Raw genomic sequence first — 27,966 nt, 5'->3', positions numbered from 1 at the left:
TCTTGACTATTTTTTTACAACCAACCACCCAGGGGCAGTATTGTATAACTCTGAATCCTCTCACTGTTCTCTGAATATTTGACTTTCCTGAGAGACAAACAGGTAGCCTGGCCAGAGGGAGGTGGTGCTATTGCCCACAAGGCGCCTAACCTGCGCAAACTACAGCATAACTGCATGCATATTCTCCGATCAGTTGTTATGAATAAATGTGGAAGGAGAGATGAGGCCCTGCTGATCTTTTCGACTCCACCACGTCTGCAGTAACATCAATGATGCTCTTCTGGAGGCTCTGAAGTCTGTGCGCGCTGCAGCGGATCAGTATTGGAGTCGCCAGCAGTGCGCCTCAGCTGGACACAGGACACACGATCTGGAGGACTGGTTTCAGCGTTTTCTTGAATTTTGATGCCTGTTTTTTGTGTATTTTTATCCCTGGGATTTCTTCTTTTGAAGTGCATTTGGAGCTGCTTCTATTGCATGTTTTTATTACAGGGAAAGCGTGCGTATCGTGCAGATATGCTTTCGCTCCGTGGAAGTTTAGCCCTGCGACCGCTCTCCTAAACTCTTCTCTTTGCATCTTTTTAAAACACTATAACTAAAAACTGCAGCAGGTTTTAAAAACGCCAGTGGAAAAATGGCCAGCGAGCGGAAACCACGGCTTTGTGTCATGGCAAAATCGGAGAACGGGTATGGATTTCACTTGCATGGCGAGAAAGGGAAGAGCGGACAGTACATCCGCAAAGTGGAGCCTGGCTCCCCCGCAGAAGCGACGGGGCTGCGCGCCGGAGACCGGGTGGTGGCGGTGAATGGGGTGAACGTGGAGAAAGAGACACACCACCAGGCAAGTAGATGTGCATTCATATCACATTTGTTAAAGGAGGACTGTTAGTTGAATACCAACAGGTCACACTGGTTGCATGCATTACCCTCCTCCTACAAGCTGTGATACATAACTTTGTTTTGGCTTCTAATTAGACCTGACAGTTTGCTTTACTAGAAACACGTCTTTGCACTTTTACATTCCATGTGACTGACCCGCACCAGTCCTTTGTTTGGAAGCAGGTATGCACTGTAAAAGGACCTAAAGCTGAGAGACTGTTTTTGTTTGTCTGATAGAGACAGCAGCCTCAGATGATCATTTTCCCAGGCTCACAGAGGAACATTTATCTGTAACCTTGTTGCAGCAGAGATAAAAAAACATTTGAATTCTACATTCCTTGTGCTTTACTATAAATGTAGGCTTTGCACAAAGAAGTGCAAAGTTGCTTGTTTGGACTAGATTAATCAGACTTAAGTCTTTTCTTAAATATTAAGACAAGAAAAAGTACCAAATATTGGCAAAATCATCAACTTGTTGGCTTATTGCCTGAAAAATGATGATTAGTTGCTATCTTACAGTTCACAGTGTCTAATATTTTGGTCAATGTTTACATATTTATATCACCACTGTGACAGGCACTGTACGCCCACATGTCTGAGAAAAGTGTGAATGTGTTCATTTCAAAAGATGTCTTTGCACTGAATGAATGCTTCGAAAGGGGCTGGTTAACCAGTTGTCTTTAATGCATTTGGGTTATTCTCCTATAGCTGCAGTCTTTAGTATTTCTCTGCAGCCAAGTTGTTGAGTTAATCCTTCTATTAAGAAACTAAATGGGCTGTAAACTACCTCCCTATCCCGTCCCTCAGGTGGTACAGCGGATCAAAGCGGTGGAAAACGAGACCAGGTTGCTGGTGGTGGACCAAGAGACACATGAAAGTCTGCGCAGCCTACGCCTCACACCTACAGAAGAGATGGCTGTCGTCAGGGTTTCACCTCCGTCCTCATCCTCGTCTCCCCCAGCCTCCGCCTCACCACCCCCGTCCTCGGTCCCATCTTCCCCCAGCAAGAAGCGGGAGAACGGCTCGGTGTCCAAGCAGCCAGTCACCCCAAGCAGCCAGGTGCAGAAGCCCACCAGGAGGTCGCCTTCGAAGGCTGCAAAGAAGGTAAGCTGGCAGGACATGAGGGAACAGTGAAAAGAGTCTATTTTAGTTCGCTTTTATACTTTTGTTACTCTTTTAAAATGGTGTGGTTTCTAAGGGGGGGTTACAGGTGGATGAGCGTAATCAGTAGCTGCAAACCTCTTGGTTGGTTTAAAGAAACCAAGGGATGTTTTTCGGCTCAAACTTGTTTCCATCAGAACAGAATATGACCTGACCAGTTGTTTAGTGCTGCAGCTAACAAGCTCTTTATAACAGATTTTATTTTTATAATCATTTGATAAAGCAATTGTCTGCAAAGTGCCTAACAAAAGCTACTTAAAAAAAAGACCATCACAACTACCCTAAGCCTAAATTGAAATATTGATATGAATTGCGTTGTCTAATCCTCAATGCAAAACTCCAGGACAAAGGAAATAAGCAGCTGTTGAATTTTGGCTATTTTTTAATTTTTTAATTTGCTTAGTTGCATAGAGTTGGATGAGAAGATCAACTGCACACTTAGAGTATGTGCGCAGTCAATATGAAGCTATATCAACAGATGATTAGCTTAGCATAGGGACTGGAAATGGAGGGAAACAGCCTGACGGGCTCTGGCGCACCTCAAACGCTAGTTTTTTAAAAGATTTTCAAATCACAAAACGTACCATTTAGCCATTCATTTTCAGTCTTGAGCTAAGCTAGCGCGGCTGCCTGTAACTGCACACTTATCTTCTCATGTAATGCTGAGCAGAAAAAGAGCAAGAGTATTCCCCAAATTCTCTTACTCTTGTCTTATGTGAGCTTTTTTTTGGCTCTCTTTGAAGTGAGTGATATTTTATGTGTAGAGAAGAAAAGGCCTTGCCATTCAGCATAAAAACACAAGTCTTTTTCAGACACTCAGACAAAGCGTTCTTGGAGTATTGTCAACTTACAAACACAAGAGTTAAAAATACTAAACCCATCAGCGAACAGATTGCAGATAAGTGAGTCATCCCTTTGAACAGATTCTCCTCACCCCGGACTTGTTCGCTTGCTGCTTTGCTAGTTTCACATTTGATTAGTGGATGTTATGCAAGTTTCCGTCCTGTTCTGCAGCCTTCCTTGCATTTTCAGGGTATGTCTGATAATGAATGTGTGTGTCCTGAGGGAGGAACATGACGAGCTGAATTTGCTCCAGATGTTGTGTTAGGTCACAGAGGGCATGCAAAGGTCAGAGGCTGTGACCCGTCAGAAGTTAAGAATCTGGAAACGCACAACGCAGTGGCTCTGCAGGACAGGAAATGCACAGAAATAGTTTAAGATTTATGAATCAAGAAGGATGTATGGGAGATTTTCTAAATGCCTTGTGTTTTAGATTAGACAAAACAAGAGCTTCACAAATCTCAAAACACAAAGAAGAAGAATGAGAAGGAACCCTTAATTGTCCCATAGAGGAGAGAATTTACATTCTGCATTTGACCCATCCTAGTGTCAGGAGCAGTGGGCTGCCATATGTATGGCGCCCGGGGAGCAGTGTAGGGAACGGTGCCTTGCTCAGGGACACCTCGGTAGCACATGGTCTTTCCAGGACTTGAACTGGTGACTTTCCAGTTCCCAGGGACTTCCCTATGGACCACCGCCAGGTGACTCGAGTGAAACCATTGCTACTTTTCCACTTCATCATTATGTCCTCTCTTCTTTTTAAATGTTACATTGTTTTCTTTTCTTTTTGCTTTGCATTTTGTATTGCGTTAATCTAAAATGAAAAGGAAGTATAGGGTTACATTACTTTTAAAGTGTGAAGGTTAGGTCACAGATTCCATTTTTCTTTAAAAGGTAATTACTAATTGGTACATTTTCCTAGCCTGGTCTTTCAGACTCTCATACTACATTTCATTTGTACAGAGGGCACTTTCCATCCAGAAGTGTTTCTTACCTGAAGGCAGGGTAATCTGTTGAAGTTTAAAACTATTGGATCAGCCCAGTGCCATTCTGGACCTGCCATAACCAATCGCTAACGTTTGGTAGTGACGTATGCTCCTTCGGCACTAACGGAGCGAGCTGTAAATCTAACTTTTCCCGAACCCTGTGGGAAGGAGGGCCACAACATCACAGCCACCAACAAAACTCAAACATTGTTTTTGCTCCGGCTTTAACTTCTGGATATTCGGCAGCGTTTTCACAACGGACCGAATGGCTTCGCTTGCATCTCTCTCCGCCCCATCGCTGAACTACAATTCAAACTTGCGCACGACCTCAACGTCATCGTTCTCAGCCACTCCCTCTGCTCGCTGATTGGACCAGTAAAGCCTACGAACATACCGAAAACCCAGACCTAGTACTGAAGGGAAATGAGAATTGAGCGGAAGTATATAGGAGGGTGGAGCCAGGCTAACATTTTCCCTCCTAACCCTGTAGATGTTTATACTATTGTGAAATGATACTGAAGCAGGAATGTTCATTTACAGGACATTCACATCTCCCTGTGTTTGTTTACATAACTCCTCGTCACAGTTGGTTGGATATTTCTCAATAGTCATTCGATACACTTTATTTTTCTTCATCGAATTCACTGTTTGGTTATTCCATGTTAAATTGGAAAACAGGATGTGTTTCCGTTCGCTCTGTCTCTCCTGGAACACAAAGATCTGATGAGCTTTGGTTTCACATGGCCTCTATCAGCGGGACGAGGCCGCTCAACTTCTGCTTTCTGCATTTACACAAGCATGTGTTTTCACTTAGGTCTGCCCTGCCCACATGTGAGCAGCACTCAGGCACTACTTCTACAAATGCACTGCAGTGACAGGGCCAATCAGTTAAATCTTAAATGTGTGTGTTGTGTGTGTGTGTCTGTGTGTGTCTTTGTTCAGCTCTAGCTTTGTGACCTATGGCGAGAAATCCCAGTGCCTGGTGGGTTCGGTTTGGCCTGGCTGAGGTTCAGGAAATGCTTAGAGGTCTCTTGTTCCTCTCTTTTTTTTTAATGACTTATGAAAGGATGGAAAAAAATAAAGTTTAGTAGAATAAGCCAAAAAGTCAGCAGCGCAAATGAAATGCAGGAGTTGCTGTTGATTTTAACTAGATTTATACTCCGACGACCGTAAGCCACCTCCTCTTGAGGCACGACCATTGAAACCTGCCTTTGTTCCTCAATTGGTACCTTGTTAGTCTGGAAAATGTAAGATGTTCCCATTTCCACAACAGATTTGCAGACTCAGTATTGACACTGCACGCTAATATCACATATTTCGTCTCGTTTGTCATTTGTCCATGTGGCTGTCAAGGATCGTTGGCAATCAGTGCCGTGTAATTACAGCCACGAAAGCAGAGGGGAAAACAGACTCATCAGCATGGAAACATTCATCGTGACTAAAATGAGTAAAGATTAATCGCTTCTCCTAATTCTTTGACTCTTCCTCACAGTTGTAAAAGTCTGTTTGTTTCAGCGAGGCTGCTGTGATCAGCACATTTCTTCTCATAAGTTTATTTTCAAGAAACGGCAGGAGAGAAAGAATGAGGGAGGGATGGAGAGCAGAAAGCTTTTCAATGGAGGAAACCCAAGTTAGAGAATTTGTTGGAGGGACTTTCAGGAAGTGGGCCCCCCTCAGTGGGGCATGGGAGTGGGGAAAGTAAAACATTTCAAGGGGTAGTTGAGTCAAACATTGAGGGGGAGAGTTTTTGAGTATATTCGATAGAAGCTGGCACAAATTCATACATGGTAACAGCAGAAACATGGGTAGACATGGTCCTTTCTGCACCTGTAACCACTTTCGTCCATTCATCCATTACAGGTTTTGTGTGTGTGTGCATGTTCCCGAGGTTATATTACACTGCCTTTCTTGTTTTTGCCTTTTCTTGTACACATTCTCGACTTGTACAATATTATTAATTCCAAGGATTTTTACTCCCTGAAGTCTATTACTCTGTTGTTAATTCAATATCACAAAACAAAAAAAAACTGGGTTTTTCTCGTTTCCAAAACCAAAGCTCTCAGGCTCAACATGTTGTCATGTTGGGCTGCTACAAATCAAAATGTCAGGCCTCAAAACTGTTTCCCACAAACAACAACTGCAAAACGTTAAACAAAAAGCCTGGTAAGAGCTGTGTGTTTAGTCATTAGTTGTTTTGTTTTTTGTAGTTGTGCCTCACTTTGAAATACTTTTGACTGTCATTCATCAAGGAGTCTGCTCACCAAAGCCCTTACTTTAAAGTTACATCAAATGTCCTCCTCTTTAAACCAAAGCTATCATCCCTTAAACATTGCTCTTGTTCATGTTGTGCCATGTGTGAAGAAATACTGCAATAGGTGTCTTTCACAGAACCTTAGAGTGTATCTCTGTTAAGTATATTGAGTCTGAAAACCCATATCAAATATGTTGGCTCTATCAAACAGTCCTAGAAAAAATAACCATAAAGATATATTATCTTGTCCTCGATCCATCTCTCTGTGACAAGAAATTGTATGAAACTGAAGCATAAGCTCAGACACTTGCTTTTGCTGTCGCTTTTTAACTATTTTCTTATCACTTCCGTTCTCACTGGCCAGCAGAGAATCGACAAGACATTTAACAGAAACTATGGTTGATGCTTCAGTCAGAAAGGATGAGACGTCTCAAAGACAAGAACATTACAACACAGGTTTAAGATGTATCATTTTATGCTAACACACACCTGAGTTGTCAGTGCTCTTTCTCTGTGCACACGTGGGTATCTCATTAAAGCTCAAGATGAAGTGTCAGGTGTCACTTTCTCACCAGAAGCTTTTTTTAACTCACAGAAAAATACTCAATTACTTTTACAGTTGATAATCGATTCAAATTCTCAGATGTGGAAATTTGCGAGTTTTCTTGGACTCACGTGATAATAAATTGGTATTAAAGCATAATGTAATTAATGTCTTGGACTCTGGGTCAGCGAAAAAAGGTGACATTTGCTCACTGTTGACTCTGTATTTTGATAGACATGTTTTACCTTTGTGTTATGCCGTTCACACAGACAGATAGATAGAAATATTCCTTTCCACAAATCCATGACAGACATGTTCCTGGCAGGACAGTTTCTGTATTATGGGGGAGATATTGTTTTTCTCCCACCTCTCCCTGGCCTGCACTTTCCTTCTCGGTTGGTGGTGAGGCCTCCACCACATGCACAAACACACTGTGGATTGCTGTTGTTTTTTCCACGCTTGCTAGGAAGCACATGGGAAGTTGTTGCTATGGTAACAGTCAGTGTTTGGATTAGTGCGCTGGAAAGTTAGCAAAAAAATTGATAATAATAAAAGTACTGATATCACGCTTTGTGAGAAGGGAAACGAGAAAAAGGGAAAACGGTTTTGCAGAAATGTGCATTAACGTATGCAGGTGGTGTCTTTGTTTCTCTCTGATATGTCCATTATGACTTTGACATTAAAAAATGGTTATTTGCTTTGTAACACAATATGATGGTGTGGCTCAGTCAGAAACATATCAGTAGTCCAGATGACCCAGCTGTGAGCACACAGTCCGACATGTGAACAGCACTTTGTGTTGTAATAAACTTCACTACATCATGTGTAGGATTTGCAGAGGTCTGCAAGAGATCATTTGCTCCCTATAGAGAACATTAAACAGACACACACAAACACACACACATCTGTTAAAATAGTTAGAGTGAGAGCAGGGGTGTGTGTTTGTAGAGGTGGTCTTTGTGTGTGCATACGTGTCTTTGCGCTGTAAAGAATGTAACACTGCTTTATATGAAGATTCACAACATGTTTTATTAAGTGCAAGTGAGTGTGTATGCTAACATGAAGTTTATGAGCATATGTGTTCATTTCAAACTTTGGAAAGACACGTGTGATTCACAGGTGGGGAAACCTTAACAAACTCCATATAAACACCAGCAGAGACTAAACAAGTCAGACACGGAGACGGAGTAAACAAGAGAGGCCAAACAATTTTCAGAAAATGCTCCTACAGAGAACTTCTAAATACTTAAACATGTGCATGTTTGTGGTGCTGCAGTAAAAGAGGTCTGCGTGAGAAAACCATGAACAGAGAGCACTGTTCTTAAAGGGTCAGGGCTTAAAGTCACAGGGTCAGAATTGAATAAACACAAATAGTACCTCTTGAGGATCTGTTGTGGGAAAAACAAACTGAAGAGAAATATTTGATGACAAGGCTCTCTACAATGTATATTAGGAAAAGAGACCAACAACTGTAAGACACTTTCAAACTGTCTGGTTCTTTGCTCCATCTCTTTGCAGATGTTCTAAAGATGTTGACTGTCATCATGACAAGAGATATTGTTCTCACTTCTTGTCACTGGGATACTCTTTGTGTCCCTGGCATGACAAACATGATCACCTCTGGGTATGAGTTTATCGAAATGCAAAATTAGAAGATTACTGAGGTCACGCTCTCTGACATCTCCTCCTTGCCCCCTACCCGGACTCAATTTCAGATTTTTTTCCGGGATAATTGGGAAAAGATGCTGCCTGTGGGCTCTGATGTTACAGCACAGGAGTTGTCTGGAACTATTCAGCCTTTGTGATCATCATCTGTTCACGATTTCTGCCTGCCACCCAGACATGTTCTGCAAAGCACAAGACAACTGTGAGGTTGTTTCTTGTTGCTTCAACAACACATTTGATGTTGTGTTCAGTATAATACAATGGCTGAGCTGTAGCAATACAACTGATGTGGGAGCATATCAAATATCGTCTTCGTTTTTGGCAAAGATAATGTATTTTGTTGGTTTAACCTTATTTAACCTTTAACCTCAAAACATTCCTATTCACCTTTCTTTGTATGTGTGAAATCTGAAGACACATACAGTACATTTGGCTGGACATTGGTAAGAGTGAGTTAGTGTAAAATACTCTTTACTAACATCTGGAGCTGGTGTTTCAACCCCCCCTCCTGCGAATACCAACTGTGTTACATCAAGATGCAGGGGTCCAGATTCAGTGGGGGGGGGGGGTCTGTGTGTGTGTGTGTGTGTGTGTGTGTGTGTGTGTGTGTGTGTGTGTGTGTGTGTGTGTGTGTGTGTGTGTGTGTGTGTGTGCGTGTGTGTAAAAAAAAAGAGTGAACCAAATTCCTTGAGTAAAAACATGGCCTGTAGGAAGTGGAATGGTCACTAATCGAGAGTGTGTGTGTGTGTGTGTGTGTGTGTGTGTGTGTGTGTGTGTGTGTGTGTGTGTGTGTGTAAAATTAAGGAAGAGAAACAGAGAAATTATTAAGGTGGGTAATAAAGGAGAGACATGAACAACTGTATTGTACTAGATGTGTGTGTGGGTGGACACAGCTGTGTCTCCATTTAATATCTCCCCATGCAAAGCTGATAATATCAAATATTGCCCTTGTTAACCCAGAAGACACCAACCGTAATGTTTCTCTGCAGGCTCAGTTTAACAGGAAACTACAGGGAATGTCAATTGTCCTGGATTAGGTGGCTGTGATAACATAATTATGAATAAAGTAATAAAGAAAGCTTTCATATCCATGATCTTAAGTTTCTATCTGGCATAGCGTAGAAATGACTCTGCTCTCCAACATTTGTAAAAATATTTTTTGGCAGTGATGATAGTTTAGGTTCAGTCCAGATGTATTCGTATCGTACTGGATACAACAGACCAGAACATCTGAATCTGTTTTGTCAGAGAATTTGTTGCAGATAATGCTATAGTGATTACTGACCTCCTACATTGTGGAGTATCTCAGGGCTCTATGCTCGGCCCCCGTATATTTGATCTATATGCTGGGCTGTTAAATACTGTATGTAATCATAACATATGCCAGGCCACTTTATTAACCTGTATTTTCAAGATTAAGATGGCATTCTGCTTCACGAAAATATGATATATTAAATATGTTTCTACAAAGATGATTGTTGAAATACCATTTCTCATTTGGAACTGGTTATTAAGGTTTTAATATTTTCTAGAATGGATTAGTGTAACTTGTACTTGAGTATTAATACCTACTCAGTCTTCAAGTTATACAGAATGTATATGATGACTAAGTAAAAATAACGTAACTACATTTCTCACCTTTTTGCTTTTGGTTTCAGTTGATTAAAAGTAACATTTTTGTCATTACTTATTAATATTGCTCCAGCATATATGTGTGATCTTGTGCCACTTAGTTTTTAATACAAATATTCATTATATGCTCCGAAAAAGAAAGTGTAATATTATAGTTGTCACCAAAACCATGGCTATACAGATTATGAAGCTGTTACATTTCTTGGCTGAACTTCACCTATCCACAAATGAACTGTAGCAATTAAAACCCTTGACCCAAATCTTCAGCATTATTTATAGATCGCACCACTTTTATATAGCCCTTACTGGGTCAGAATATGTGAAAAACAGGCTTGCCATCTCATGAACCTCTTTAAACCTTCTGGGACTTATCTTTAAAAATCCTTCTTTAAGCCGTTAATACTTGTATTTTGTTCGTTCTAGAACTTTCTATCCAAAGAAATACCAATTAATGTCAGTTTTGGAAACAAACACTTATTCTTGCTTCTCTTTGTCCATTTAGTTAATGTCATATCTAAAAGGGGCCCTACTATGCAGATTTGTATATTTTGTGCTTCTACTCCGACATGTTTACGTGCTTATTTTTCTGGTACTGCCTTTGCTGCAGCACCTCTTTTCACCCTCTGTCTGAAACCATAGCCCAGTCTGCTCTGATTGGTTAGCCAGCTGGCTCTGTTGTGGTTGGTCAACAGCTTCGAGATGTAAATTCAGATACAATGTTTTGGAGATCTAGCCAATAGAAGCAAGTTTTATATAATGATGTCACTAAGTTAAGGAAGTAAACAAATGAGTCCAATGGAGGAGTTTCAGGGGGCAGTGTGTTGGAGAGAAACTTCATCTGGAGGGAACTTAGGAATTTTAGCCTTTGCAGACCATTTACATGCAATTAAACATATAAACACACCACAGGGAAGGAACACCTCAAAAAGCTTAATTGGGCCCATTTAAAATCTCTTCTCGAAGTCAAGTCACTTATAATTGGTTAGTTCTTGGAACTTTCTATCGAAGGAAATACCAAATAATTTAAGTTTTAGAAGCAAACTGAGTTGTTGAATGTGGGAATACCAGTGGAGGGAAGGTCGGCTGTGGCAAGGATAAAGAAAGAGAAAAAATACGTACTATTGTGAATAGAGATCCTTCAAAGCAGTAAAGAGAGCTCTGCACTTCAAATGTTGCTAATATTATGTGTTTATGATTTGCACACTAGTTCAAGACTTTAGCCTTTGTAATAACTGCGCCATTTCACATGTTTTTCAATAGCTGTTCTTCTCTATCGATTCTCACTCCTGACTAGTCACTCATGTTTGATCCCTTCAAATGTTCAGTTTGCATCTGCTCTCTGCTGCACTCACAGCTGTGAGCCAGCATACGTTCCCACACAATCGATCCCTGCAGTCTTCACACACACTGTCTGTGGGAGTCAAAGATGTGATGGGAGGCTTTGTATCCGTATGAATCAATTGGGAATTCTATTGATACTTGAGTAACACTTGACAAACAAGAGGGGGAGGTAAAGTTTATGGGTGTGTGAGATTAGCGTGGGTTAAAGTATAAGATGTGCAGCAGGTGGGAATCCCCTCTAATTGACTCTTTTTTTTTTAAGTCTGCAAGTAAAGTATAGCAATCTGCTGTCTTTTGCACACAAACACACACAAATAGAGCTATGGAAAATGTTCAGCCTGATGTAATGTACAACAGCTCCCCCACAGAGCATGTACATGGTGTCGTATACAGTGCCTGTTCTCAGCTTTGGGACCAAGAGGCTTATAAAACATAGGAGTAGTGTAATGTGTGTGATGAAAGTATGTGAAGATAAAGAACTTAAAACAAAATTGCATACTTCACTTTAATTGGTTTAAAATATTGCAAATAGATAATCACATATCCCTCAGTCCGAGTTCACGTAGGTTATAGTCTTACTTATACTGTTTTTCTTTTTTGATAAAAAACAAACTGTCTGTCTGTCTGTCTGTCTGTCTCTCTCTCTCTGTCTCTCTCTCTCTCTTTTAGGGTAAGTCCTAACCAAGTGACTAGGGATATCTGCCACACACTGATAACAGGGGTGCGGACATACAAACACACACAAATTACATCAACAAAATTAACTGCTGTCTTGTCACACGTAAAAAACAGAGGTAGATAGAAACCGGGTGCGAACAGCTTAAGGGAAGTTAGATTTAAGACTTTACGTTACAATTTGTTTAGAAGGAGTATCAGACAAAAAAAAGATCTCACTTGAAACGTCTTAGCATTTAAGGACTTTTGCAAGATTTATTGAAGACATTTCAATACTCATCAAGGCCTTGTTTGTAGTTTATTACATTTTAAGTTGACTTTTTTAAGGATCTGCAGAGGAAAATGTAATCAAATGATATCTTAAAATAACCTAAGAAGCAGAAATCTTACTCCCTCATCTGTGACACACACTAGCCAGCAGCCCACACAATATAAATTGACATTTAGATGCAAATAGACAGAAGCGCTGTTTTCTGCAGCCACTTCACTGTATGTAAATGTGTTGTAACGTGCACTACTCAAAGATAAGAAAAGACAAATGGTTAAAGAATGTAGCTGGACAGAAGACAAGTAAGTATTCTGAGGAGGATTAAAGTAAATGAGATGATATTAAGGAAGAATGTAGTGTACAAAATGAATGCAGGACAGATGGAGAAATTATGAGGGGGGTTAACCACCTGTTGGTTTGCTGTCTTTCATCTCTGTCTGTCTGTCTGTCTGCATAGTTTCACTAACCACCTCATGTTATACTCTGACCGTGAGAATGAAATGCTGAGACTCATTGTACAATATGCTGATAGAGTAGAAGAGCCAGTTTCAAAGCAGGTTTGTGATTGGTAGATGAACATCAAGCAGGACTGATATTTGTCTAAATCGATGCTCTTGATCCTTTTCCTACTGCAGTGCACTAAGATAATGAAGTAGAATTAAGCAGGTCCATTAAATTCAATCAACCCTATACAGCAGGTTTTTATGGAAACTAAAGCTGCACTTCCTCTCACAAAGAGGCTGTATGTGTGAACACTTGTGTTGCCATGTTGCCACAGGTCTCATGGTATGAAATTGCCTCTGGTGACGCATCTCGGTGTGGTCGCCACTTTGGAGACTTTTGAACCCTCAGGGGTCTTGTTGTACGATATATGTTATTGTTGGCATTTACAAGGAGATTTACAATAGAGCTTCAGCCCTGCAGCTTTTCTATCAGCTTGACAGTTCAGCTGGAATCATCTGCAACAAGTGTTAGATGACAGGAAACATCAACATCCATGCACACTTTGTGATATATGTAGGACAGTGTGACCCATTTTGGGAGAACACCACAAGTAAGTAAGTAATCTTCAACAACGCAATTGAAAGCGAATGTATAGTTTTGGTTGCACTTTTGTTCGTTGAATTTATAATTTGCATGAAGAAAGCAAGGATTTGTTTTCTGTATCCAGCCCATAAGCCTTTATTTTTCTTCTATGAAAGGAGAAATGTTGTCTATTTAAAGTCATGATAAATAGCATAATGCAAGCAGATGAGATGTTTGCAATACATCACAATGCAGGACTCTCAAAACATTTACTGTTACTGCTAAGTCCATCCAGTTGCAATGATAGATACATGGTCACAGCAACAATACTTAGTGATGCAGTATACCAGTTTAACTGACAATGCAGCTCCTTGGGTAAGTTTTCTTGCCAGGAGATGCATTCCCTTTTTATTTTTTTTAGACATTCCACCTCAAGCTCCTCTCGCTCTTTTACTTTCTACTGAGTTATGATCTCAGGGAACACTTAAACTGCCTGTACCACAGATATCACACACACACACACACACACACACACACACACACACACACACACACACACACACACACACACACACACACACACACACACACACACACACACACACACACACACACACACACACACACACACACACACACACACACACACACACACACACACACACACACACACACACACACACACACACACACACACACACACACACACACACACACGAGAGCAGGAGACTTTGTTAACAAATCCAGCGAGTCCGTCCTGGTGAAGCAGAGCTGGACACACAAACCACACAACCAGCTTTCGTATCATGGAGCTGTTACACAACACACCACAACACCAGTGGGAAAAAAACAGTTGGTTATCAAAATCTCTGGCCAATCCTGAAGTTCACTTTGCTCTGTCTAGTGCCACCTTTCGTATACTCCTACACATGCTGTGCTTCAGCTTCGTCTCTACTTGTCCTATTTCACTCTATCTGCTCTCTCCTGTCACTTTTTTCCCCCATGACCTCTTATTCATTGTCATTTTTAAAAGCTCTAAATCCCTCTTTTGGATTTCTCCAGCTGCTCTTGCTCCTTTCCCAATCCACTCTCTTTCTCGCCCTCTGAGAGCTGGCCAGATCTGCTCTCTTTTCTGATTGAGCAACACTTAAGGCAGCTGCAGACACACACACACACACACACACACACACACACAATCAATTTCAGGGTAGAGCTGTCACGGCCAGAATGTCTGAGACACAGCAATTTCATTCATTTGGTAAAGCCCTTGTTAATTATCCTCGTTCGAGGTTTCATTAAACTCTTTAAAGCTATGAGCCTGCACACTTCGCTGTCTAACAGACACAGAGCAATGCGAGTATACACAGAACTCTTGAACCTACATAAATGTCATTCCATGTACAGATAATGCATGTTTTCTCACAGACATATGGAACTGGCTGTACTGGTTGGACTGCGGTCTCAAAAAAGTTGTCACCCATAACATCAGCAAAAGTCCCAAATGCTGCAGTGGTTTTCGCTACACTGGCATTACACATCAGCATGATTATAATCTATTTGCAATGTTGCCATTCAGCGCTCCATTTTTATTTCATCTTAGAGGTATCATTTCATAAACTATGAGCCGACAACCCCCAGGCTTAACTGCAGATTGGATTTTCCCTTAAAATGATTTCAATGCTTTCTTCTTCAACCTTCAATCTTGATTGATCAGTTTACAAATACTGAATATGCTTTCATAAGGTTTTCTTAACTTTACCTTGTTGCATTCAGGAGATGTAGTTTTTGGCAAGTAAATATAATTTATTCGCAATGATGTATCTGCAGTTCTCGCACAGCTTTTAAAATCTGCTAATATGTCACTCTTAGTCCCTGTCACATCCGTCTTTAGCAACCAAACTCAGCAGGAAACCCAGCATACTTTTGATTGAGGGCTCAAAGGAAACTTGACCTCCTGATTTATTATAACGGGAATATTACGTTTACGTTAATCCTCTAGTTAAAAGCATGCAAGTGAGAGCATTATTGACAAAATCCTTTACATGCATGCATTCACACACACACACACACACACACACACACACACACACACACACACACACACACACACACACACACACACACACACACACACACACACACACACACACACACACACTAGTTTTAAAGTTGCTTTGTAACAACTTAACGACTGTGTAACAGCACACACAAACACATGCGTGACCAAACACACTCCCTTGTGTTGTGTGCAAACAGTGGGCAAATGATCGTTGGCTGTGAAAGGGTTAACTGCGGTCATGAGCCATCCCAACGCTCAATTATTCAACAAGATGCGATCTAGTTTCATCAACTGCCAACGCCACTGCCAGCGGTCGCATGCAGAGGGAAATATTAACAAATTAAACATGTAAAAAAATAACTAATGTCCTATCACCAAAATGTAAAACACAGCATATAGAACATCCTGCTGTAGTTCTCACGTTCATTGACACAACTCTTAAAATCAGGGACTAAAATTAGTACGACATATCTTCACAAGTCAAAATGCTTAAAGCTAGCATGTCTGGTAAACTAGCTTACAACTAACTTGTTTTATTGCACCTTTTAGACATAAAGGTTTTCAGCGTGGGATTTTTTTAATTTCTCTAATGTCTAAAGGTTAACATTTGTGTAATGTTACCTGGATACTTTAAAGTCTGTAGAAGACTTTTCAAACAACTCATAAAGCTAACGTTGTTTAGCTAGCTAGCTACGGTTGTGTTGAAACTAATGCTAGGTATAGCAACTGTAACTTGTGGGGGGCTGGTGTGTATTGAAAAGTGTGTGTGTGTGTGTGTGTGTGTGTGTGTGTGTGTGTGTGTGTGTGTGTGTGTGTGTGTGTGTGTGTGTGTGTGTGTGTGTGTGTGTGTGTGTGTGTGTGTGTGTGTGTGTGAGAGAGAGAGAATTTAGCTCACATTTATAAAGTTAAAAGAAATTACATGGGCTTTCAAGTCAAAGCTGCAGCCCCTGTCTAACCTTGCGTGACGATTCATGTTGCACTATAATAGGTTTTTAAAAAATATTTATTTTCTAATGTAGTCAAAGTGTCGTCACCCGACCACAAAGTCAAACACAAGTCTTGTGTGTACACTGTACTCTCCCACACATGTACTCACACAGACTGACAAACAAAGGCTGATTGTGACAGGAAGCTTAAGGAATTCATGGGATGGCATTTGTCCCATTGACAACAGACTACATCCTCTCAGTGTGCCACAGTCACACAGAGGTCAGTACGTATGTCTGAGAATGTCACTGGTGTGTGTGTGTGTGTGTGTGTGTGTGTGTGTGTGTGTGTGTGTGTGTGTGTGTGTGTGTGTGTGTGTGTGTGTGTGTGTGTGTGTGTGTGTGTGTGTGTTGTGCTTCTAAACTCCATACTGTTCTGCTGTGGGTGTGAAATATTCCATATTCTTTTTCCTTATAGAAAAAGCACTAATTGCATAATTTTCCATGTGGACATTTATGAGCCTGGAACAAAACATGGACAGTTTTTTCCCACCGGTTACTGCGTCTCCTCCCATTGGGACTGTTTTGATTTTTTTTAAGAAGCAGATAAGCAGCCGCTTTCCTGATGACAGCCTGTTTTCTGACAAAAATGGAAAACATGTTTTTCTCTCTCTCTCATCAAAATATTTTTGAAATTGTTCAATTTTTCAACACCCACAATTCAAACAAACACGGTGAACCCGTTTCATTTGATGACCTCTCATGAGCGTGTGGTAAATTCAGTCCCTCCAAGCCCCTTTGGCTGACACTAAAGTCTTTCATACCACAGGTCTCTATCTTTTATACAAAAGTAATACATTAGGATCTATCCACCATCAGTAATACGCCAAGGACACACAGTGCTGTCTCCCTCCATCACTGACACAAACATGCACAATTAAGCGTGTTAGATCAAACCCACAGCACAAAAAGAGCAGATAAAACATTTCCAAAATGCACTCAAAAGAACAAGGACTGAGACTTTGAGAGATGGCACAGGCCCCAGGGGGTGATTAGTGGGTGCGGACATTCATCGAGAGGCAGTCAGAGGTTAGATTGGCAGACACTTGCGTCTCCCCCACATAATGACTCCCAGCTGTGCTACTCTCACTGTTTATGTTAGAGGAGTTCCACTGCGAGCTCTTTTCCTCTCCATGGTCGCTAACTGTAAACTTCTGTCATCTTGATTTTTCTGTAACGCTCTGTTTATCTATTTATCTGTCTGCAGTTTTTCTCTGGGCTCTGCAAGCTGTTCTTAAATCCACTGTTTCTCCTCTTGAACTCTCCTTCTCAATCCTCTCACTGCATCTAATTTTCTTTCCTTCCCACGCACTCTCCCTCCTTGCTTGTTCCTTTGCTCCTCTCCCTCACTCTGCCGTTTCTTCTTTGCCTAGATCCCAGGATGCTAATATATTTGATTTTAAATGTTTTGTTTCCCCCTTGGAATATCTAACCCAGCTGCCCAACACAGGAGGAAGATTTGGAGGGATTCATAAGAGTTTTTGCTCTTGCTCTGTTCCTCCTTCTCAGGGCAGATTGCACTAAATCACAGTTACCTAAAGAACTCTTAAAGAATTCAGTGCCTGAAAATAAATGATATGTTGCCATCTGTGTTTTTTTACGTCGAGGTTTACATTTGCAGGCTCTGTTGTGGTGATCCAGACTCAGCCACAGTTCCTCACATATATTTGCAATACTAGCACAAGAATGTTGAAGGGGAAGTTTATTTCTTTCAGATTAAATCATGAACCATCTTTTCTCTCTCTCTCTCTCTCTCTCTCTCTCTCTCTCTCTCTCTCGCTCTCTCTCTCTCTCTACCCACACACTCCATTTGTATTTTTAGCATGCACAAAATGGACCATGATAGTTGCTTCACATGAAACAATGGATTTCTCAGATTGCGTAATACAGATCTGTCCTATGAACACAATGAGTGCACCGTATGTAGACTCATATTTGGTCACCTAACACCCACTCCATCTGTCAGTTACCGCACAGCAAATATCAGCTGAGGTTACAGAGCTGGCCACCAGCTCTCATCGCAATCACTGCCCATGTTTTACCCGGTGTGTAGGTGGTAAATCACAGTGATTATAAAGGTTCTATAAATGGCTTCACGCAAGGCTGTAAGAGCTGTCAGTGATGAGCTGCAAATGGACGTTTTCACTCCAAGTACTTACAATCCATTCAACAACTTGGACAAACGAGATGCATCAGGAAAGAATGATGTTATGATTTTTTTGAAAATGTCTATTATTATTACTATTGGGGTATTCTACCTACAAAAAGAAATGCACTCAAACTCTATAATAACCCACGCAATCGACTTGTATGTTACCCAGGTTATAGTGAGCCAGGACAGGTGACGTATAAAGAGCGACTGTGAGGTTGGGGTGATTGGATGGGTCTAAAAACAAAGGATTCTCACCCAGCAGACAGCTGTCCATTGTGAAACCGGAAGTTAACATTAACCTATTTATTAGGCAATTTCTTTGCTAATTTTAGCCAAATACAAAATCCTATGCTTATGTAGTTTTGTTGCCTAAACATTTTCTGAGAGCAAATGACAAGACATGTCTGGGCTAATATTTATACTTATACTGCACATTTATAATCACTTTTGAAGGATTTAAAGCAATGTTTCGATATACTCTTCTATTGCAGGAGGCTGTTGCTCAGGCTGAAGCCCAGGTCCAGTCACGGCCCCAGGTGGACCCGTCAGAGCTCGTTCCACGCCTGTGCCACCTGATCCGGTCTGACGCTGGCTACGGCTTTAACCTCCACAGTGATCGATCCAGGCCCGGACAATACATCCGCTCCCTGGACCCCGGATCACCTGCAGATCACGCCGGGCTCCGGACACAAGACAGGCTGATTGAGGTAGGACAAAGGAGCGTGGATGTATTGTCTGAGTATTACAGAACAGCGCAATCCAATGTAACAGTCCTGCAGTAAATCCTCCTCTGACTCAGGTTTTGTGAACACTGTCAGATTTGAAGCTCGATGACTTTTTGCTGATATTGAATTGGACTGCATTCTATTATTGCATGAACAGATTATGTCTTTGAACAGATACTAACAGTTTCTGAAAATTTGAAGAGCATCTCAAAAACAAAGCAAGCTAAATAGGCTTTAATATCTCGGCCAACAGGATTTTTCATTTACATTTTATTGACCAACTTTATATTTATCTGGACTCCCTGACACTTCAATTTCTGAATTCTGCATTTATTTCATAGACTTTTTCTTTTAACATTTACAATAAATCCAGGCCATTATATACATTAAATATTATGTTATATATTATATACACAACCTTCATTATACACACAGTTTTTAAAGAAAATGCATGCAATATGGCTCAATGCAATTCTGTAATGCATGTTATATTATTTGTTTAGTGGTTAACATAATATTTTGGTGGAAGCTTGGAAACTTATTTATACAAACACGAGTATTGATGGCAATATAAAACAATCTAAGACATAAAGTGAAGCAGTCTAGATGATTTTCTAACAACTTGTAGAGCAGCTGTTGATACAGATCCAAATACAGATGTTTATGTGACATAATACAAGGTTATAGTCCCAATGTGTATGTGTCTGGGTGGTGGAGCAGTAAGGAGGGTTTTTGTGTTAATGGGGTGGCGGGAGCTCCACAGTAGTTGTGATAAGCCAAAAGGAATATTAAGGAGTATTAAGTGAGTGTTTACATGCGTGCATGAACTTTGACAGTAGACTCAGGCGGAGGAACGGGGAGATCATGAAAAATGAACCCACACTAATGAGGTGATTACTGATAAATGATTCTGGGTTAGTCTGGTAGATGTCAGAGACTAATATGATTTGCTTAGTGTGAGAAAATCCTTCTATAAGCCTCTTCTAGCCCTTCGTTGTGCCACTTTGAAGAAGCTTGTGTATTTTCTGTTGCTTTGTAGGTGTGTTTGAACTGTGCTGCTGTGTGCCTACACTCCTGATTTTGCATATGTGCCCATATTTCCACACAACCACCCAGTCCATTATCTCCAACTAAATATACATGTACACTTAGCTGACCTTCTGTTGAGCATTTACTCCATGACACACCAACACACAGCACTTCCTACCAGTGCTTCTCCAGCGAACGTAGCTCCAGGCTGCTCAGAGAGTCACTAAAAGTCAAGCAATGTCTTTGTCCATTTCTTCGAGAATAACAAAATCCAACAATTTAAGAGCCATCTGTGGAAGATTAATTATACAGACTGCTTTATAACTCGAACGTTTACACTGGTCCAAAAAAAAGTAGATAACAAGGCAGGAGTCACACGTGTGTCTGCTGCCAGGCCTCTGCTTCTGAAGATAACAGGACCTGAAGCCTGGACTCGATCTTCACTGTGTGTCAGACTGCAGAGAGAAAGAGAAGAGGCCAGTCATAGGGGGAGGAGAGTCGGTTATAAATCAGTCTGATCGCAGGGGGTGGCAGGGGGAGTGAGCGTGCGTGCGTGCGTGCGTGCGTGCGTGGGTGCGCGCGTTGCATCTTTCAAAACATAGAGAGAAAAAGAGGTAGACAGGTTTGTGTTGGATTAAAAAAAAGGAGTGGATAGCGAGGATGCAAGGATAAAAGGAGTGTGTCCTCAATAAAAGAGACAACAAGCAGGCTGTAAACCATATTTACATCTAAACAGGATCTCATGCATTTAGGTGGCAGTCAAATAAAAGTGAAAATATATTTGATTAATCACAGCAGGAGCAAATAGGCCTAGGTGACAAGATCATTCGTGTTTAATGAAGATTGCAACGGTTGAGAGGAAAAACAATTACGCTGGCAGTAACATCATCATTTTCGTTATAAGCAGTGTACACAGATGACATTTACCCTTCATTCCCATGACCTATGCCCTCACTGGCTGTACATCAGGCTGCAGACCAGGCTGCCGTAACAGGCTGAACAGGACTCAGTAGGGTCAGATAGGGAGGTTAAACAGAGTTCATATAAGATCTCCCAACATGTACGGTTTTTTTTTAATGTTTAAGATCATTTTTTTAATCACATTTTTGGTAAATTATTTTTTTTCCAGGAAGCTACTTGTTTTATTTGATAGGAAACAAATATCCTAAAAGCATTTGGCAAAGATATGAAAGTTGCTTTGCAGAATAACAAGATAATGCTCTTTCCTAATGATGAATTCAGTGTGAGGTAACACGAGCCAGCAGCTGGTTAGCTTAGCTTAGCACAAAGAAGAAAACAAGGGGAAACCACTAGCCTGTAATAAAAATAGAAATTAACACATTGAATCTTATTTTTTGCTTACTGTTTGCATAAATCTTTGCACTGCTTTTGTTTTAGGAGTAGGCCTATCTTGCATTTCCTGTGGGACACTTTAAAGGTTAACATTATGAGAGTGTCCTAGTTAAACATTAGCTATATAGCTAAATAACTCTATCCCAGTCGGGTTGGGTGGCTGTGGTGTGTGTGTTTATGTGTCGTGTGTGTGTGTGTGTGTGTGTGTGTGTGTGTGTGTGTGTGTGTGTGTGTGTGTGTGTGTGTGTGCGTGTGTCCACGTGCTGATAATTGCAACCGTCTCTAACCATGCGTCAAGACAGCGCTTGTGTTATCTGTCAGCAGCCTGTTAGAGAGGTGAACAACCATGACAGATCTCTCTCTCTCTGTCTCTTTCTCACCACGCCCCATTACGCTGGAGGTGTATCAGCCGCTAGCGTTGTAAAGGCTATGATGAGAGCCCAGCTGTCGATGCTTGGCAGAAGCAGTGACACCAGTGAATGCTTCATCAGGCTTTCTGCTCAGACTGTGCTCAACAGTGCATACTCAGTACCTTTACAAACTTGAGGGTGACACTAAAGAACAAACAAAAGTACACCACACTCAGTATACCACTCACACATTTGGGGTTAAGTTCATGGTAGCCCACAAATTGGCTCTACAGTGATTTGACACTTCGATTACAATCTTTTCACACTCTTCCACAACTTTAATTCTAAGTGTTTGTCAAGCATCTGACTGTTATATTTTAAGGCAAAAGACTGCAGACAACTATAAAAAAAACTCAGAAATTATACATTTGTAAACAATTCAGCAATGTGGCTTTAAGGATGGTAATGTCGGTCTGTAACCCACTTTGTTCCAGATCGACAAACTAACATTTTGGAGGGACTGACATTACATTTTGCACAGGGGACATTTTTTACTTTCCAGCACATCATCTAGCACCACAACGTTTTAGCTTTGTTATTGTGACTCGCATTCTGATATTTGCATTTAGCTCGAAGCATGTCTTTGGCTAAGTACGGCGATACATAACTGCTAGTTTGACCAAAGTTATTTTTATATAAATACATTTACAGATTGTGCTCCATGCATTTTTCTTCACTGTTAATCTGTCCTTGCTCCTTTTGATTCCAAATACAAATGCACGAAAACAGCAGCAATACACTGACTTGCACAAACATAAAAAGAATCCCAGTCATTGAACAGACCAGATTTGGGGACCATGCTCAAACTGCTTACACAGCCACTTTGATTCTTCTTGGTCCTTATTCTAACTCTTGTCAGCCAGGGATCGACAGATATTTTATTTAGGAGCATAGAACAAAATGATCTAGGAACAAAGTTATCCTTCATTTAATAAACAAATGGTGTCCATAGTGCTGAGACATTAGCATGAAATCTTTTTACGCAGAGTGATAAGTACTCTTTCCACTGGGGAGAAAAACATCACAGATGCTGTGGGAACATTTTCCACTCATTTATCTACACAAACAGGCTGTGCAGTTGCTGAATCATGCATTATCTATAGCAGCTTGTCTAACAATGAGGTGCAGACTTCATCTAAATCTCCTCTCATTGTTTGCTGCATGGGCACTGTGAAAAGGAGCTTAAGAGATTGTGTCTCTCTTTTCTAAATTAAACTGGAGCCAGAAGAGTTAAATGTCACACATGCAACATGCACGCAGTTGTGCAGATGCATCGGAAATTGTTTGTTTTGATTGATCCAAGGTCAGTCTAGCTGCTAACACCCAAACGACATCAAAAATGTGCCGGGTGGCTGGACTCTACATGCCTTTGATGAGCTATACACCTGAACACACGCGCATACACAGACAAACACAAGTATCAAGAGGCTCCCTTAGGAATATTCCCATGAGAAATAAGCTTCTGTACTGTTCCTGCAGCTTGTATTAATTAGCCCAGTGTGTGTAGGGTGCAGAGTGTATTGTCTTGTGTGGGATGGACTGCTAATGAAGGGCTGTGAAACATGACACAACACCTGTTGTTTGGCTGAATACAAAGATGCTTGTTCTCCCTATATCAAACTGTCTGTGTCCCTGGCTGACTGATGGCTGGTTTTTTTTGTCCGTCTGCTTGTCTATCATGAGTCCTGGGAAGAGAGGATACATTCTTTTTATATGAAAGAGAGGAGAGGAGCTGTTCACATTTTCCATCTGTTGATTCCTCTCTTTTTTAATCTTCCTTCCACTCTCTCTCTCTCTCTCTCTCTCGTTTCCTTTTTTCCCAGAAAAGCCCATAAAGTTTGTCTCATTGAAACCATTTGTCTTATTTTCTATATTTTTATAACCTGCTTTCCTCACACACCAAGGAGCCAAAAAGCTTATGTTAGGGGTTTATTTTCCCCCTGCTTTACTAATGTATCCCATCTCATCATAAGCGGTGAATTTTAAACAAATTCCCCTTTAGGAATTGGACACCTGAAACCTGCACTATAGCCAGAGCCCAGGAGAGCCATCAATAATTGATTGTGCACCAACACTAACTTGGCGTGGTGCGAAGCTACCTGCCTCAGAGAAGCCAGGGTCTAGACAAAGCAGGCCTCCAAATACAGACAGCATCTAGATAAGAGAAAGGCTATTGTGTTTTGTTATGCCAATATTGTGACATAAATGGTCAATCACATGCAGACATATCATTACGTCTGCTCTGTGGGCCAATTTTTGTGACCCCTTTTGGAATTGAAGGAGTCTTCTTTAAACGTGGTAAATCATAACTCAACAGCTGCCCTGTAGAGCTGCCCTAAATGCTTCCCTCAAATTCAGTTTCAAGAATTCATAACAAGAGTTTGCGGTCATGTTGAAAAAGCGTGTAATCAGTATGTTGTCCCACAGCTCTACCTAATGGACAAGTGAGGTAGCACAGCTCTCAGTGTGGTAAAAAGGAAAGTTGCCGAAGAAACAAAGTTGAATGTAATGTCAGAATTTGTTCTTTATTTTAATCCGTACTGCAAGACCATGGCCACATGTTTGCTTGTTTTCGATAGTGTCAATTTATCCAGACGTTTTGTGAGAAAATAGGATGCCATGTATACAGGGTTTCAGTATTGATTTTTTCTAGGGTCATATATTTTTAAAGCTTTGCGATATCTACGCTTCTCTACATTTTTATGTCGGCACCTTAAAAAAAAGGTTTCGAGAAATTCCCTTTCACAGACAACACCTATGGTCAATGTAACAGAAAACTTTTTGTACAAATGTTTGGAAAGGCTTTGTTTTTAAAAGAGGCCACAGTCCTTGAATACCTGTATGATGAACTTCACCTTAGTTTGTGTTTAATTAATCACCCTTCCTGGTCCCGGTTCACTATGGAGTTGTAGTAATAAAGAGCTATAACAGTCAAACCATTAAAAAACGTGTTCCTTCCTAATAAACGCCTTCTCTTTTTTTCCTCCGTTTTCCAGGTAAACGGGTTGAACATCGAGGGCATGCGGCATGCAGAGGTGGTTGCCTTTATTAAGAAAGGGGGAGATGAGACCTGGCTGCTGGTGGTTGACCAAGAGACAGACGAACACTTCAAGAGGAGCGGGGTCGTCCCTACAATCAGCCATCTCAGAGGTAACCATGCACTAACAGAGGCCAAACTACAACTGTCAGAAAACCACATTAACATGCATGCTATGATCATTTCACATTAGATACTGAAAGCAGCAGGTATTTCACTGCAAAGACTGAGGTTGTCAACTAATGTTGTTACTATTTTAGAGTTCAATAACTTTTTTTAGAAAGTACTTGAATAGCACTTACATTTTCATTTATTTCTTTGTGCATAATGTATTTTCCAGCTCGCTCAGCAAAAATATAAGAGGTTATGTTACCATCAATTGGAGGTATTTCAATTTAAGCAACTGATTTTTCTTATAATGAGCAGAAAATGTCATGTTCATTTCTGGGAAACCAAGAAAATGTTAGGATTTTATAAGGAAAGTATGTTTCTGCTCACTGCGTGTAGTTCTCAATTAAAACATGAATTGCATTTCAACGGCAAAACAATTGTAATGCTCAGCTGAGTTGGAAAAGTGAAGTAAGCAAATGCAACAAGTGCAATGGAAACAGATTTAGCATATAAATAATGACATACATGATGATGATAACCGTCCACAAAAACTTCACAATAAACCGTAGTGGGGGAACAAAGCCTTTTTCATAATTTATTTTCCGATACCTCTGAATTAGAGCTCAGGAAACGTTAACACAAACATTTTTGGACTGGGAACCCATTCCTTTGAATATAGACTATGTATTAAGATTATAGAGACAACCACAATCAATGGGATTATTTTTTTTTATAGACTACGACGGTCCCTCCATATCCAACGGCTCCCCAAACCCTCAGTTCAACGGCAGCTCCACCACGCAGTCCTTCAGGTCCACACGCTCTGACCTCAGCAGCCAGGGCAACAGCACACAGGTGGGTGTGAGGATTCATATATTCTGTTTGGTACTTAACATGGAAGTCAGTAACTTTTATGTCTTAATGTGCGTCTTTAATTCTAATCTCCCGTCCAGCTGGCAGATGATGAAGGCAACCGGCTGATGGACCCGTTCGCCGAGATGGGTCTGAGCGCTACAGCAGCAGAGGAAAAGATGAAGGTCCATAACAAAGAAAAGAAAAAGGCTCCACAAATGGACTGGATGAAGAAATATGAGCTGTTCAGCAACTTCTGAGACTCTCCCCTCCAATGACAGATGTTTGAGCGCTCTGCATGGATGAAGCATACCAAGATACAACAGAAGGCGTTGTGTTCCTGGAATAAAATGTGACAAAAGGATAAAGTTGTACTATGGGTTTGACTTTTTAAGCCACTTCAGAGACTCTTTAACAGCTTATTTTTCTCCTTTTTAAAGCACAACATGAAGGAAGTGCTAACTGACTGAAGGAACTATGAAGGAAAAGTATCTTTTAAAGTCAGGTTTTTACAAATGTACGTCCATCCCCATCACTTTAATCCTCCTTTCTCCCCACTGCTAGAGACTTGTTTCAAAACAAATGAGGGAGACAGTTATTTTTATAATTAAAAAGTATAAACCAACTATACAATTTAAAAAACATTATTCCATCTTCATGCATTTTAGAAGAGCTTTATGGACACTGTGACAAAAATGATTGTGGACATTGTGGGAGCTTTGGCCCATCAGTCAGAGGAGGCCCAAGACGGGCAGAAGATCACTGTGAAAGAGTTCAGAGCCTCCACCTTCAGCCCACTCAGATCTATTTTATTATTACAGATAAAGAAAAGGATGGCTGTGTGTTCTGGTTGCTACATTTCCTACATGTATTTTTACAGAGTGTATTAACTGGTCATCAGATCAGCCCTACTTTTGGTCACAAAAAACATCCATTATCCTGAGTTATTTAGCACTCATTCTTAATAATGTATTTCCACTGACCTCTTTTCCCAAAGTGCACAACAAAAGGAACCACCACTAACAGAAAATGTATTGATAAATGTAAGCATGAAAGCTGGAAAGCAGGAGCGGAAGGTTTTCTGGGCAAATAGCACAGACTTATCATTTGAGGAGGCCTGATGTGTACAGCAGGGGGCAAACTTTCTCCACAAATAAGAGGTCTAATTTGACCCCCTAAATAAAATAAAGATAGTTATGCAGGCTGGTTTAGGGGGATTCTCGCGGACTATTACTTAGTTAAGAGAAATAACCTCTTTGAGTGTCCACTAGTTGTCATGACCAAGGCACAAATTGTTTTAAAAAATATAGATTTAGATGTGGCAGGCTAGCTGTTTCCCCCATTTCTGTTTTTGTTCGCCAACATAAGCTAACCTGCTGTTTGCCGTAGCTTCATATTACTACAGGTAACACTTTCCAACCCAAAAATGCTGTATTATTCCTTTAATCAAATAAGGACCAAGACCAGGACCAGGAATGAGCCTGCATAATATATCATGTTGGAGGTATAGGATTAGCGGAGTGAGAGCAGGTTGTGGGGCAGAGGAGGTGTAGCAAAGGCTGCACAGTGAGGCAGGAGCCATGGAGCTTACTGAGGATTATTACACACAGGAACCCAGCCGTCATACTGGAGCACAATATGTACGTGTGTGTGTGTAGATAAAGTATACATGCCGCAATCCAACCAATGTAGAAACAATGCATTGCAACAACGGAAAGTGCAAATTGGAGTCTTCGTTTTTTGTACCTGTTCACACCTTTACAGAGTCCTAATTCATCTTTGTACATCATTTTGTGTGTGCATTAGCGTTTCACTATGTATGTTCCGACAGTCACAGCAAAGACAACTCTATGTTACCATGGCTGATGTATATATAAGCATACAGTATGGCAGGTGGCATTTTTTCAATAAAGTGTGACAATGGTGTTTTTGAGTATATTAAACTGTTGTCATTATCTCATGCCTTCTGTAGTCTGTCTCTTAAATG

The 27,966-nt window shown here is 40.8% G+C and overlaps 1 protein-coding gene across 1 annotated transcript; it reads left to right on the top strand.

Moving 5' to 3' along the window:
- The first annotated feature begins 150 nt into the window (after positions 1-150).
- Positions 151-27,942, top strand: LOC134878549 (Na(+)/H(+) exchange regulatory cofactor NHE-RF2). The gene is made up of 6 exons (XM_063904646.1): positions 151-838; positions 1,684-1,980; positions 18,954-19,169; positions 24,976-25,129; positions 25,864-25,982; positions 26,081-27,942. Exons 1-6 carry the CDS (start codon positions 632-634, stop codon positions 26,237-26,239), a joined length of 1,152 nt encoding a protein of 383 aa, XP_063760716.1. The 5' UTR covers positions 151-631; the 3' UTR covers positions 26,240-27,942.
- The last annotated feature ends 24 nt before the right edge of the window (positions 27,943-27,966 follow it).

The sequence above is a fragment of the Eleginops maclovinus genome, chromosome 16, assembly GCF_036324505.1.
Source record: "Eleginops maclovinus isolate JMC-PN-2008 ecotype Puerto Natales chromosome 16, JC_Emac_rtc_rv5, whole genome shotgun sequence".
Taxonomy (NCBI): Eukaryota; Metazoa; Chordata; class Actinopteri; order Perciformes; family Eleginopidae; genus Eleginops; species Eleginops maclovinus.
This window is presented reverse-complemented; position numbering and strand designations above follow the sequence as displayed.

Bases quoted from the DNA above. Each gene is read 5' to 3' on its own strand.
- LOC134878549 (XM_063904646.1), top strand. From the start codon at position 632: ATGGCCAGCGAGCGGAAACCACGGCTTTGTGTCATGGCAAAATCGGAG. The intron at 1,981-18,953 runs GTAAGCTGGCAG...CTTCTATTGCAG, and splicing joins CTTCGAAGGCTGCAAAGAAG to GAGGCTGTTGCTCAGGCTGA. The intron at 25,130-25,863 runs GTAACCATGCAC...TTTTTTTTATAG, and splicing joins TACAATCAGCCATCTCAGAG to ACTACGACGGTCCCTCCATA.